The sequence below is a fragment of the Dasypus novemcinctus genome, chromosome 2, assembly GCF_030445035.2.
Source record: "Dasypus novemcinctus isolate mDasNov1 chromosome 2, mDasNov1.1.hap2, whole genome shotgun sequence".
NCBI lineage: Eukaryota > Metazoa > Chordata > Mammalia > Cingulata > Dasypodidae > Dasypus > Dasypus novemcinctus.
Genome location: NC_080674.1, coordinates 139,516,186 through 139,531,535, shown reverse-complemented (window position 1 = coordinate 139,531,535; position 15,350 = coordinate 139,516,186). Strand labels below are relative to the sequence as shown.

Here is a 15,350-nt window from a genome sequence, read left to right as displayed (position 1 = left end):
CTGCTCTGAGGGGCTGTGTGGGGTCACGGCACGCTTAACCTTTTCCACAATCCTCAACTATAAGAAAATGTAAACTGGCCCTTCGGGAAACACTGAAGAGTTAGTGGTTTCTGGGACGAGGTGATGACACCCCCACCCTGAGAAATGACAATTAGGATCTGGCTGGCTCTGGAGGAGCACAGAGCAGGTCCCACACCCAGGGCTGAATCCCTCTGCAGCCATTTGTGCCCAGAGATCAGCCCCCAGCCGACACAGTCATTCAGAGCAAGGAAAGAAGAGAAGGAGCTTCTCCCGCTGCCCTGGTGGTGGGCCAGGCAGCACCCTGGGGATGGCCGCACGCTGGGGGACTCCCCAGAGCTTTCCCAGGACACCACCAAGACCCAAGACTGCTCGGTGTTGGGCACCTTTTTGGGAAAGGACTTGAGACAGCTGTCAGCTCCTGCTTTGCTCAGCACCGCAGCAGACTACTGGGCACCAACAATCCAGAGACGTTGCCTGCCCCATGGAATTCTTGGCTTGAGATGGGGGAGTCGGAGAACAAGCTCCTTCCCTTGTCATAGAACTTCAGGCCTTTTCAAAGGCCCCGTTTTTGGTCCTCTGACCTAGGGGTGAAGATCTGGCCAACGGCATCTCTGCCTTTTGTTTAGGATCTGCCCACCCCTACAGAGAAGCAGTAGCCCAGAACATACAGAACAGATCATTCAGAGGCTGTTCAAGCTTCGCTTTCAGAAAACATTTTCTTGATTGTATTAATATGCTCTGAGCAGGGCAGTGCCTTGAACACAGTGTGAAGGATTAAGGATTAATTCCAGAAAAGCATCAAAATCACAACTTCAGCTGCCCACTCTCCACCTGTTCCCATTCCCATCCCACTTCCTCCTCACTCATCATAACTGAGAGACTCTTGCCAATGGTTCCCCCTTGAGCAGCCATTCTAAAAGCCTCCCACATGCTGCATTATCTACGACAGCCTTAATCACCCAGGCATCTCTCGCCTAAGGACTCATTTCCAAGGATGGGGCCTGACTCCTTGGAGGATCATAAAAGTGTGACTTGCAGATCTCTTCTTACCTTATTAATGCTCTTCTTACTACTTCATAGGCAGAACCACCACGCCCTGGTTTCTAAACACTTTGGCTGTGATTATGATGAGATGGGAATGAATAGGGGGTGCTGTATTCCCAAGCAGAGACTCAAAAGTAGTGCAGAGGGTTTGAGTGTGGAATAGAGAGCACACCAAGAGGATCTCTGCGGACCTTGAGAAGCTTGTAGAATTGTGAGGCCAAGGGAGCCACTCAGACCTCTATGACCTCCATAGGAGAAGAGAGAGGAGTTGCACCACTAGGTTCCTAGGTAAATCTTCCCCTTTAAACCTGGTCTCAGCCCAGAACAGTTATTATAACTTTGCAGGGAACTTCTGGGGGACAGAAACTTCGTAACTCTACCTCTTTGCCTTCCTGGGGAACAGCATGGATGGTACAAACCTTAATAGTTTCTTATGTGTGCTACTTCCTGCTCCCTGACTTTTAGACAATAATCCTTCCTAAACATCATCATCATTATCATCATCATCATCATCATCATCATCTTCTTCTTCTTCACAGCTAGTTTTTATTTTTTATTTTTGAGTAGGCACTTAGAGCCAGATTCTGGGCTAAGTGTTTACATATATTACCTCTTTGAATCTTCTCAATAATTGTATAGGAGCTATTATTACTCCTATTTTATACATAATCAGCTGAGACTTAAAGTAAATTGCCTAAGATCACACCCGTACTAAGTGGTGCATCCAGGATTGGCACCTGATCTAAAAACCTCCTCAGGGCAAAGCTGTGGCCACATAAAGCAGGCCTTCACCTGAGAGTCTACTGGAGACGTACGTGGGAGACAGGCGAGGCCGTTCTCCCCTTCAGAAGTGAGGATTTGGGCTTTCCCTTCCCAGGCTGGTCTTTGGACCAACTGGAGGCCCATCAGCCCCCACTGACAAACACTTGAAGAAGCATCTTGATCTTGCAGATCAAGGCAAACCTTCCCTGCACTCAGCTGCAGGGAGCCTGATGGCTTGTGGTTACTCCCATCTCTGCTGACTGGGGACCCCTGTTCTAGCCTCTTCTGACCACTGGGTTTTTGCTCTCAGGGCAAGTCCCAGTTGGTCTTGGTCTGACTGGGCCTCTGAGTGCCTCCTGGGAATGAAACCCTGACATCTAAGCCAAAGGAACATGTCCTGGCCAGGGCGAGGCTCAAAGAGGTGCTCTACCTGTCACCTCCACCTGAATCTGGGCATTCTCCCAGAGGGAGCAACTCCCAGGTGGTCAGACTTACTTCCCTGGGAAATCAGGGCCCTGTGCAGCAGTCAGCCACAGAAGCCACTGGGCCTGTGTCACATGGAGGTAGCACCTGCTCCTCCACACATGCTCAAGAAACAAGACTGTGGTGCAGTAGCCAGGATGTGGGGGTGGTACCCAGAGATGCCTGGGCTGCACATGCCCTCCATCAGGTGTGCAGAGAGAGCCTGGGCTCCTTGACAATAACTTGCTTCTAGAATGGCTGAGGAAATTTAGTTTCTTTTGAGTCAATTCCTTTATTGGCAGAATGAGTCTTGCTTCACGGAGTTACTATTACAGAGACCAAGATAATGGATGTAAACCACCTAGCAAGAGTGTCTGGCACGTGGTAGGTGTTCAGTCATAGTTAATTCCTTTACCCTGCTCAAACAGTTAAAATGTGCCGGATGTCAGGGGAATGACAGAGGAACAGCACCTTGGACCAAGAGACCTGATGGAAGACAGCAGAACTTCTCTTTACTCCCTGCAAAATACTCAGAATTCTCTTCAAATTACCAGATATTCTCTGCTCAGCGTTTCCTGTCTCTCTTCTATAAACCTTCACAGATCACTCCAGTCAAAAGTAAGCATTCCTATCTCTGCATTATACCCAACAAATCACCTGTTCCCCATCTGACCGTGTCATCACCACCAGCTGCCTTTGCTGCCTCTGCCCAACCAGACAGTGAGCTCCTTGCAAACAGACAGGACTGAGTCTTCACGCTTCCCTGCCTCTCCCTGGTACTTCCCTCAAACTGTGCAATGCCAACAAATTTCTATATATTTATACCCCCATCTCATTCCTTGAAGATTTCGAGGAGCTTATAATGTGAATACATAGAATAATGTTTATATTAAAGTGAAATATAAAGAAGCGAAAAGTAATAGATTGGGGAAAATAATAAAAATATATAGTTAATCACTTTGGAAAACAGTCTGTTCCTCAAAAGGTTAAATTTAAGAGTTATCATAGGACCCAGCAATTCCACTCCTAACTATACACCCAAGAGAACTGAAAACACATTCACATAAAAACTTGTACATGAATATTCATAGCAGCATTATTCATAATAGACAAAGAGTGGCAACAACCTAAATATCCATTGACTGATGAATGAATGAACAAAATGTGGTATATACCACACAGTGGAATATTACTCAGCCATCCAAAGGAATGAAATATTGATTCATGCTACAACATGGAAGAACCTTGGAGACATTATGCTAAGTGAAGGAGTCAGTCACAAAAGGCCACATATTACATGATTCCATTTGTATGAAATGTTAAGAATAGAAAGAAAAAAAGGCCATGAAAACATTCTGGAATTAGGTAGAGGTGATGGCTGCACAACCTGTGAATATACTAAAAGCCACTGAACTGTATACTTTGAAGGAGTGAATATTATGGTATGTGACTCATATCTCAATTTGAATTAAAAAGAAATGTGGCTTCTTAAGGCTTCATAATTGGTCAGTTAAATTTCAAATTGCCTGAGTTTCCTAGCAGCAAAAGTTATAAAAGTAAAAGGAGGAAAACACCTAGACATCAGGGGAAGCAAATTTTTAAACAATTCAACAATCTGAAAGAAATATCTCATGGTGTGTTGATGTTAGGAGTAACGAATTGGTCAAGATAGGAGGCAATTAAGTGTTCATGCAAAATAAATTCAAGCAGCTTGTTGTGGGGGATAAAGGAGAACGTTGCTGGCATTTGACCCAGAAGACTGTGGCCAGGTTTAGGAAGTTATTTCTGGGAAACAGTAGGAGTTCGTGAGGGGTTGCTGAGTGCGGCCGGCGTCCGCTGCCCTTTCCTCCGAAAGCAGCCTCATTCTGGTGTAAGGAAATGATTGAGATGATGCCAGCCCCAGCGCTTCGAGGTGTATCCACTTCACGTTTCTTTGGGTAGCACTGCTACTTCCTTCCCTTTTCTAGTCTGATTTGAATCTGGCAGCCTTTACAATTTTTAAAAAGCAGAGCAAGGAGAGAATCCATTGCTGCACTGCTTTGAGAATGGAAGTTAATCAGCTTCCTGAATTAATATGAAGACTCTTAAAACTGGAGATTATCACTGCAGTCTTACCAGTACCCTTCCACAGAGCCAAAGGGCAAACTTGAAGCTTGACGGTCTGGACAGAAACTCTCAGTTCAGACCCCCGGCTTCCATTTCCTTTAGTCAAATAAAACCCGGAACATGGCTATTTCAGTTCTCAAACACTAGGGAGCGTAGCTGCACCACCGGAGGCCAGCAGCCGCCTTGCTCTTGGGTCACTGACCACCCCCCACCCATCCCCACCTCCCTCCATCCCCACACGGCTGCTGAGAGCCAGCTCGTTTTCAGTGACACTCTTAAGTCTGAACTTATAGACCTGAGAACTCAACACAAAGAATCTGGTGCCAGGACACAAAAGTTATCAGTTTTGGGCGGAACCCGGTGGAGTAAAACTTTATACATCTGCGGTGGCTCCCAGAGGCACCACAGCCCCAGGCCTGGATCCGGGCTGATAGGGAGCCAGCTGCACCCACCCACTGATCGCTAGGTGGGCCATGACTGATCTTACATGCTCTCCTTCCACTCGGCCCCTGCCCCCTTTGCAGCCACGTGTGGGGAACACCAAGCTGCATGGGGAGCAGAGCGTCGGGGTGGGGGGTGGATGGGCAGGGTCTGCGTCAGCTGGGCAGACCTTTCCTGCAGAAGGCCTGCTCCACAGCCCCCGAAGCACCTGTGCCACCGGAAAGGCAGGTCTCAGTGCGGGTCACTCAACAGATCCCAGGAGACGGGGTGGGGGTGGGATGGGGTGCAGCCACCTGGTGCAGACCTCACCTTGCTCCCAGCCACAATGATGGGGCTTCTCCAGCTCATCACGCCTGCCTGCCCTTCCATTATGGATGACCCTTCAGGTCCTCTGTGAGATGGGCCTGCTGGCCTTGGACAGCGTCCTCTGTTTGGGGGAGACCTGTTTCTAGTATGTGTCTGGCCCAAGCAGGCTACACATTGGGCTTTTCAGGAATAGGGAAGGTCACCACAGAGAAGATGGGAGGACAATACTTGGGCCACTGGATATTAGGAGGCTGCGGTTTCTGTCCAAAGTTCCTCTAACCTCCAATTCCCAACACCACTGGCCTGAAGCTCCCTCTGTCCTCTATACAAATGATCTTTTTTCAAGAAACTCTTCTTGCTCCCCTTCTGCCTTCAGGGAAGCAAGAGGCCCCATCCTGCTGGGGCCTGCTGAGGGCTGCGTGCTATCTGCTGGGACCAGGTGGCTCCCCCATGCTCCTTCCACCTCCTCCAGGCCCACCCCAGATGCCAGAGCCAGGCCCATGGAGGGGGCTCCTCAGCTGATTAGAGTGGACCCACAACGTTGACAGCCTGACAGAGGGTGGACACATCTTCAATTCAGGAAACAAGATCTCCAAAACCAACGAATCATCCAGACTCTTGTAAGTGACCAGCGTCATCTAATCAGATTCAGACTTTTAAGGAAAGAATCATTAGATGTCCATTAAAGAGAAACTATTAATGATGACATGGTGACAACAGGGATCAACTGGGACAGTGTTGAGGGGTCTAGATGTATCATCCTAGAGATCTGGAGAATTGGTGTCTATTGTCACAGTCTGGGTGGCCCTTTCAGCTGCCCACACTCAGGGCTTGGAGAGTGTGCAGGAGGCTCTCTAACCCCCGTGGATGCTCTGATCAACCTGCCGGGAGCTCACCTCATTTCGCCCCAGGTAAAGCTGGTGAGGGCCCTGGGGGCCTCCTTGGGGTCAAGAAACTTAGGAGCCACCTAGTGCAGCCTGATAGCGAGAAGCAAGGCTACTGCTGGGAGACATAACTAGTATCAGTGCACTGGGGCCCGTCCTGCGCCCAGCTGCTATGCGCTGGGAGAGGGCTCCGACTCAGGGTGAGACCAAATTCACTCAGCAAAGGCGGGCTGACAATGACTTCGTCCTGTCTGGAACATGCCTCCTTTGCCCGTGTACCAGCCACACCACCACCCTAAGTCCCGTGTGGGCCATGTGCCCTTGCTGGGAATACCCTGCTACCGGCCAGGCAGAAGCCTTGAGCCTTCTCAGCTTGGCTTGAAGGCATCCCTAGTCCATCCCTCCCCAGAGAGTCCTGATTGTGCCTCTCCCAAGCTCTGTGCTCCTGAGAATGTGCCTTGGTTCCTGCCTGGCTGGTTCCCACCAGTTCCAGCTCTTATTCTCCACCACGTATCAGGGCCCAGCACAGGGCCTGTCCTGCCTGTGGCAGGAGAGAACCTCTTACCACACCCCCCTCCCCAACACACACATATCCGAGGCTGGTCAAGGTTTGGAAGCACAGCCCACTGCCATGGGCTCTCTTTAGCAGCTGTTTTTTTCCTGGCCTCTCAGAGGGCTCCCAGGAGGAACCCTGTAGCCAGAAGCCATTCCTACCTAGTATGAAGGCCACCACGTAGTTGGAGATCTGGCCCATGCCCACGATGACGAACAATATAGTGAACATCTCCCAGTTGATGGAGAAAATCTGCAGGAAGCTGAAGCCAGTCTGCACAGCCATGGTTGCAAAGAGGATGCGCTTCCTGCCAAACCTACAGAATACAGCATAACACAAAACATGACATGCAGGTTGCAGCCTCCTGGTGTGTTGCAAGCCCAGCCAGGCATCAGTGCAGACTTTGTTTTTCAGGCTTTGACAGATTTTTCTCCCCGTCACATCCTCCGAGTTTCCCCTTTGGTGAGGCACCAGGCATCAGTCCACCCAGAAGGTACCTTTCAAGATTCTTAGTCTCCTGTGGAGGCACCCTATCTTGAAAGCACTTAGCACCTTGTGGAAGGACCATGTGGACAACTACTCTCCAGAACAAGCCATAGGCAGAAGTTGCCACAATGTTTCTGGAAAGTGGGTATTGTACAGACCACAGATACTTCTTCTATCAACCACATGGGAATTTTGTAAGTCCAGAACCAGGGTTTTCTCTGCAGCCTGGTTCTCAATGGTTGTCAACCTTGGCTGCATTTGGAATCAGAGAACTTCAAAAACTGTTGGTGCTAGCATTCTGTCTCCAGAGATAATTTGCCTGGGATGCAGTTTGCGCATTGAGAATTTTTGAAAGTCTCCCAATGATTCTCATATGCAACCATAATTGTGGACTGCAGCTCTGTGGGGAGATGCCCATTAGTTACACTGTAGTTGGTTTGAGGGTTAACAAAGTTCTGGAAGTGACCGGTGGGCAGAATGGAGCACAGGTGTGAGCAGAGCAGTGTCCAGCCCCATTTTCCAAGCTCAGTTCTCAGGCTGCTAGGGGTGGGTCCCCTTGGGCCTTGGGGCTTGGGGGAGTGACAGTCCCTCCCCTGGGCAGCCTTCCCCACACTGCCATTCAGCACCCCTTTCCTGCTCTGGTCCCCACAGAACATTCGAGAACCTGGTGGAACACGTCTCCCAGGACCAAGCTGCCATCGGCTCCTGACTGTGCGCTCCGGGAGGCCCAGAACCAGCCTGGGCCAGTTCTGTGGGCCAGAGGCCAGCCAGGACCCACCCCACACGACGGCCAGTGCCCAGGCATGCTCGCTCGTGGGCCCTGCCTCGAGCTGATGAGCTGTCTGTGGACACATCACTTGTATGCGCACCCCCTCCTGCGACTCTCAGGAAGCTAGGGGTGGAGCGGGGAGGGCAGTCATGGCAGCAGCAGTGTGCTTTTTGAAGGGGTTTAGTGACGAGGACTCCACCTTCCCACAGGGTCACCGCCACCTCCCTGCCCCTGCCAAAACCTGAGAGAGCAAGGCTGGGAGATCAGAACGGAAGGAGGCCCAGGCAAGGTGGGCGGAGGGCACAGGGAAGAAGACACGGGGCTCCCCCTCTCACTGACTCTGGCCCTCTCTCTGGGTAGACGTGGCCTGAGTTTGGTCAATTCCAAGTGAGGCAAGGAATTGACAAGGGGTGCCAGCCCACTCTTCCTCCCTCGGGCCGCCTTACCTGTCTGAGAGCTGCCCGGACACGAAGGAGCCAAGGAGCACGCCTACGAAGAACAGGGAGGTGGTGAGGGGCGTCTTCCAGTCATCGTCGCACACCAGGTTCCACTACCGAGGAAGACAACACGAGGCGGTGAGCTCCCTGCCGGCGCGCCAGCCCCAGCCCAGCTCCACGGGCATATCTGCACGGCTGCCAGGCAGCCTGTCTTCCCCCACGCCGGGCCGTGCCCTGGGTGCAAAGGGCACAGGCTGGCAGCACTGGGTTGTCTCCTGGCTCTCAGTCACCTGGGGAAAGTCACTGCCCTCCCTGAGATTCAGCTTCCCCTTCAGAAAAGGGTTGGAGGTGCCTCCTGCTCCACTTACTTCACCTCTCAAGATGCGAGCGGAGGCCAGAGGGCTGTGACAGGTGACCCCTCAGCTGTGAGGCAGCAGCCGGGGTCTGGCTCAGGGCACCAAGGCCTGGGACTTGTCCTCTGCTCTCCAGGATGCTTCTTCCCCCTCCTGCACCCTCCTTCCCACCCAGTCTTCCCAGAAGAAGGTACTTCTCCTTCCCCAGGGCCTATGGACTGTGGCAGGCCTGACAAGTCCTTGATGATAAAGCCATAAAATGAGGATTTCAGCCAGTATTTCAGTTCCCAGGTCTCGATTTAAGTTAATCTGGCGAAATCCCAAAGGAGGCTGCAAAGACTTTAAAGTGTGTTTGACAAGCTTTCATTTGTTAAGAAGAATAAACAGGTGCCAATGAGGGTGTTTTGGGGTAGGGGACAGGTGATTCAGTCTAGAGGAAAGACCCCTTGCCTCCCACCCATCCCAGCTGCACATGCTGGTGGTGAATCTTCCATGGCATTGACAAAGCAGGTCAGTTCTTAATCCTCACCACTACCCTGAAAGTGTGGCAGGTTTAAAAACAAATTCACACATTTATGTCATTCTTCATTCTGCAGCAGAGAGAGGGTTGATGACACATACAAGTGGAAAATGGAAAACAAAAAGCTGAGTGGACAAAAAGCAAAGGGGTGAAATAGCCAAGCCAGAGATAAAACTGGCCCCAGAATGTCCTGCCTGAGGGCCTGCCTGGTGACAGGCTCCAGCCCTGGCTCCGAGCATCCCATAGCTCGGCAATCAGAGAGGGTCACAGTGCCTAAGCGTGATCGACTCATTTTTCTGCAGAGGCTCGGTTTTTCGGAATATTGAGTCCTGAGAAGTCTTTCCCACATACTTCCAGCAAGAGGTCACTCTGAGATGTTGAGAACACTCCTGCCCCAGAGACAATAGCAAGATTCATGAGGCTGCGTCTCCCAGCGCCTAATGCTGGCCGCAGGCGGACGCCCAAGCACAGCTCTGCAGAAGAAAAACAACGTGGGCAGGAGCTCAGCTAGCTACCCAGCAGGCACAATCTGAGGATAGGTCTGAGACCATTCCCCAGGCCTCACCTGGAGTCCCTGAATGAGCTTTAGAGGAAAGGGACGTGAGCCTCCACCCCCACCCCCCAAGCTGCACGGCCAGGTTCATGTGCTCTACCTGCCCATGGATCAGAAGGGGCAGGCGGGACATGTGCCTGAATTGATGGCGCCCTCCTCCAAAAGTAACTGGCCAAACCTTCAGAAAAGAGCTTTGGACCTACTCCTGAAACTCAGAGAGATGGATGATTGGCGACCCAAAGCTTTGTGACATGGAGAGTGATTGATTTTGCAAAAGAGTAAACTGAGGCTCTGAGGTGGATTGCTCTGAAGTCCCAGCACGTGGATGGTCATGCTTGATACCAACTCAGGCCTCAGAACCCAACCTTGTATCCATGTCTTACTTTGGCATGAACTCCAAAAGCAGGACAAAAATGAGCTGGTTAAATACTGTTCCCCATACTTCTTCAAGGAATGTGACACCAGGAGATCCGTTACCCCAGGATGAGGGGGAGGAATGTCTCCATCACAGCCTTTAGCCTTGGACAGAGCTGAGAAAATCTCAAGCTTGATGGAGGTATCACCATGAAAAATAATCTCCATGCCATCTGTCAGGAGGACTTGGCCTGAAGGGGAGGATAGATAGGATTTGGAGAGGCAGAAAGGAAAGAGGAAGGCTGCCAGATGTGGAGCCAGGCAAGGCATGAGCAAAAGTAGAGGGAGAGCTGGGCTACCTAATTTATAAGAAGGCAGGGTTCCCTGTTCAAAAACGATTTAAGAATTCCAAGACATCGGCAGCAGAGCATTAAACTATGTGTGGGGGCCCTGGGCTCTGGCAGAGGTTGCGTGCCCATGAGGCAGGCCCTACCTGGGTGCCAAGCCCAGGCTCTTTGAGGTTGGAGCAGAGGCAGGAGTGCTAAACCAGGAGTGCTGAGACAGGTGAGGCGAGGGCCAGCTCCCTGTGCTGACAGCTGCCTTCTCCCTCTGCAGGCTGTGCAGCCATGGCTTGGGGCCCACTTTGCTCCATGAGGAAGAAGACCAAGAAGCCCTGTCAGTACCATGCTTCTCACCACGGAGCTGGCCACGTGTACTCTGCGGTCACTGCCCTGGGCCCGTGCAGGGTGTCATGTCTGTGGCAAACCTGCTCACATCCAGCAGGGGAGGGCAGCTGGACCTTATGGCTGTCCATGGTTGGCTCCAGGGTTGGATTCTTCCTTGGGGAGTTACTATGCCCAGGGAATCTCTTTGGAAAGCTGGGAAGGGCCTGGTCAGAGGATACAGGATGGATTGGTAGACAAGCTCCAACTGGGGCTCATGGGGTTGGCGTCCAGTAAGTCAGTACCAGCTTGCAGAGAGGCCCTTCCCTCCAAAGGACTGTTCTCAGGGAGGTCAGGGGCTGCCTACTCCTAGTCCCGTGGGGATTGAGGGGTATGTCTTGGGACCCCACTAGCTAGGGCCCAAGGTACTCCCTGTGGCGAGCAGCAACATAGCAGGCCAGGGGGGATGGTCTTTTCCTTAATGGGTCAGAGCTGTCCCTGTGGGTCCCTATACACGTGTGTAGACACATACACACACCTACATACACACGACCAGCTCAGAGGCTAATGGTGGGCAGCCTGGTGAAGAGCTGCCCACACACTGGGGCTGTGCTTTTAGGCCAAGAACACGAACATCCTCAAAACAGAAACACCCTCCTTGGAGAGAGAGTGGAATGCAGGAATCTGCTGGCCCAAGCTGTGCAGGGGTGGGGGAACCAGATGTGCCCTCCCACGGAGATTGTGTCTGTCTCATCCTCAGGGTCTCAGACCAAGGTTTCCCCAACAGAACAGGCCATGCAGCCAGGCCCAAGAGGTCCTTTTGCTCTGCTTTAAGAAACAAAAATCCAGGTCACAGGTATTTCAGTTTGCCACAGGCTGCCAATGCAAAAATACCAGAAATGGGTTGACTTTTTAAATGGGTATTTATTAGAGTAAATGTTTAAAGTTCTAAGGCTTTGAAAATGTCCAAATCAAGGCTGGATCCTGGAGTCCTCTCTCACATGGCAGGGTAAAATGGCAGCTCTCTTTCTCTGTGTGTTTTCCTTGCTTTCAGTTCTCCACTGATAAAGGACTCCATTGAGAGGATTAGGACCCTCCCTAGGCCCCCTCAATCTAATCAAAGGCCCTTAACTAAAGCAATCAAATTAAAAGTGATCTAATTAAAAGCTCCCTTAACTGAATCTAATCAAAAGATCCCAAATAAAATAGGTTTTCGTACAAAGGAATGGGTTATCTTAAGAACAAGATTTTCTGGGGTCCATGAAAGACTCAAACCAGGACATTCTACCCTCTGGACCCCAAAAATACATGTTCTTTCCATATGCAAAATACATTCTTTCTATCACAATATTTCAAAAAGCCTTAAATCATTTCAGAAACAATGTTAAGTAAAAAATCTCATAAAAATCACTTATAGGCATGCATTCCCCTCTTACTGTAGACCTGTGAAACTGAGAAAATAAGTTACCTGTTTCCAATATAAAAAGGAGGGACAGTCATAGAATAAACATTTCTACTGCTATAGGGAGAAATTGGAAGGAAAACAGGAGTCATGGATCCTAAATAGGTGCACACTCCATTAGATTGCAAAGTCTGAGAGTCATCTATAGAATGATGGATTCTTCTCCTTGGGGCTTGGAGTGGGAGTCCCACACCTTTCGAGGGCTTTCCCAGCAGCCATCTTCTTGACTCCAGCCTCAGCAAGCATCTGGGGGTGGCTGAACGATAGGATTCATGCTCCAAGAGTGTGGGGTGATGGCCATATTCTCCCCAATCTCGGGGCACAGGCTCAACTCCCTTAGCACAGTGGGGTGGTGACCTCACTCTCCCCAACCTTGGGAAATGTGCCCCAGTCTCTCCGAAGCCTGGGGTGGCCGAATTCTCCCTGAATGGGGCTGAAGGCCCACTCTCTCCAAATACCAGGGTAATTTCACCCTTTCAGCACACATGGATGGGGTCCCTCTCTTGACCCAAGAAGATGTCTTAAGTCCAGACCTCAGCTTCCACAGTTTTGTTCTTGAAGTAGTTTTTCCTTTAATATCTCCTTTTTCTGTTTCTTTTAGTACAGGCTAACAGTGGTTTGTTCATACAAATCTTGCAAAAATTTGTTGGTTTTGCAGGCAGTTCACAGGGGTCCCAACAATTAGACAATAGGACTTTCCACAAATCCTTCCTGGATAATTACACTTCCAATCCTGGCTTACAAGGAAATCACGCCTGGTTCCATGTTCAGTTAATTTCTCACGTGGAGCATTATTCTCTAGGGACTCATTTCCCAGAAAATTAGAATTTCCCAAATCATCAATTTCTAGTTTCTTTGTGCCCAGGAGTTCAGTTCTCACTTTGTCCCTTTCCTCTTAGATTTTGCAATAAGCTGCAAGGAGAAGGTAGGCTACATTTTCCACGTTTAGTTTGGAAAACTCCTCAGCTAAATATCCAAGTTTGTCACTTTCAAACCCTGCCTTCCATCTAACATCAGAAGTCAGTTTTGCCAAGTTCTCCGCAACTTTAAAGCAAGGATTGCCTTCCTTTCAGTTTGCGTTATTTCTGTCTAAGGTCTCCTCAGAAGTATCTTTAGCGTCCATGTTTTTGCCAACAGTCTCTTCAAAGCAATCTAGGCCTTTTCTAGCAAGCCTCTCACAATTCCTCCAGAATCTTTACCCATTTATAAAACTGTTCCAATATTTTTGGTATTTGCATAGCAGCACACAGAAGTAGCATCGTACTTTCTCATTACCATTCTCTGTTTTAGTTTGCCATAGGCTGCCAATGGAAAAACATCAGAAATGCTTTGGCTTTTATAATGGGAATTTATTAGGGTAAAATCATAAGTTCTGAGGCCATGAAAATGTCCAAATCAAGGCTTCTCAGAGATGCTGTTTCACCAAAGGTTGAATTCTGGTAATCCCAGACTTCTGCCACTTAGCAAGGCAAGATGGTGGCCAATCTCTGCTTTCTCCTCTAGGCTCAGTTTCTCCCTGAGCTCAACTGTGGGCAATCAGGCATATGGCTCATCTCCCTGGGCTTAGTATTCCTACTTGCTGCCTCTCCCTCTCTCTCAGCCTCTTGGGTGTCTGTGGCTGCCAACAATCCTGGAGTCCTCTTCCACATGGTAGTGTAAAATGGCAGCTCCTTTCCTTGTGTGTCTCTTTGGTTTATAAAATGACTCCAGTGAAGAATTAAGACCACTCTAGGTCCCACAATCTATTCACAGGCCCTTAACCAAAATGTCCCTATTAAATAAGTTTACATGCACAGGAATGGGTAAGCTTAAGAACATAGACTCCGCAAAAGACTCAAACAAGGACACAAAGTACTAGGGGGTGGAGGTTACGCTCAACATAGAAGGATCTGCCTCCGAACAATAATTGGAATAACAACTATAGCATAGTGAGTGCTATATTGTCTCATGGGATCTCAAAGTTGCCATGGTATCTTAGTTTACCAGGCTGCTATGACAAATACCACTCAGTGGATTAGCACAAACAAGAATTTATTGGCTCATGGTTTTAAGAGGCCAGAATTCCCAAACCAAGGCACTGGCAAGGCCATGCTTTTTCCTGGAGTCCTCCATCACATGGTGATATCCTTGGTTTCCTCCTGTGTGGTTTTCTCTAACTTCTGGCTTCTGATTTCTTTTCTTTAAAAGGTCTCCCAAAATATGGATTAAGACCCTCCCTGACTCAGTTGGCCACAATTACATAGATCTTTAAAGATCTGTCACAAATGAGTCAATGCCCTAATTCACCTTAACATATTAAAAGATACTATTTACAAATGTTTTCACTCACATCCACAGGAATGTGGGTTAAGGTTAAGAATGTGTCTTTTGTTGAGGTACAGAATTCAATCTACCACATGTGGGTATCCTTTTCCTTCTCATTTTACAAATGAGGAAAGGAAGGCACAGAACATGGCAGTGGCAAGCCTAAATTCTCCTAGTGGATTGGTAACAGGATTGGCTTATTCATTTATTCGACCGTCACTGAGCATCTGCTCTGGACCAGATTCTGTGTGGGGCACAAGACAGACCTGGAATCTGCCTTCACAGAGCTCAAGAGTAAATATACTTTACGGAAATGTTCAAGTGTGTACAAGTGCATGCAGAAGCCCAGCAGATCTGGGTGAGGCAGACTGTTCTGGGGCACTGCACTCTTCACCCTGGCTAGAGACAAAAAGAGGCACCCCTTCTCATATTCATCCACCAAAAGAATCGAGTTCTAAGACCAGAAGCCATCAAAATGATCATATTTTAGATGACTAATATTTGCACAGGGTCAGGCACACGGTGGATACATAACAAGTTGATTAGTGAAATGTTGAGCAATTAAGAATAATGGAAAATGCATTTTAAAAAATGTGTGGCTCTGGGATTGGGGAGTATCACACACTGTCCTTTGAAAATCACCTTCAGTCTTCAACTCTCCAAGTCCAACGTCTGGCAGCTCTAGCGTTTACCAAGTCCATTAAGGACTGTAAAGATCCCCTTAGACACATAACTGAGAACTCTGGAAGGCCGCCTGCTATTGAGTAAGGACCGCAGGCTTTCTTGGGTTCTGCCTCTTCTGCCTGGGTGACCTTGGTTCACTTATTCATCTCTCTCAGCCTACTTCTTCAGCTTCAAAGATGTGCCTCCT

General features: G+C 49.3%; 1 protein-coding gene across 1 annotated transcript in view; it reads right to left on the bottom strand.

The window, feature by feature from the left end:
* Window positions 1-15,350, bottom strand: part of LOC101441588 (solute carrier family 22 member 4) — a 77,062-nt gene that overhangs the window by 37,215 nt on the left and 24,497 nt on the right. The window contains exons 2-3 of the mRNA XM_058278345.2: window positions 8,281-8,384; window positions 6,741-6,895 (exon numbers count right to left, since the gene is read on the bottom strand). Coding sequence (XP_058134328.1) covers window positions 6,741-6,895; window positions 8,281-8,384 — 259 coding nt within the window. The remainder of the gene's footprint in view (window positions 1-6,740; window positions 6,896-8,280; window positions 8,385-15,350) is intronic.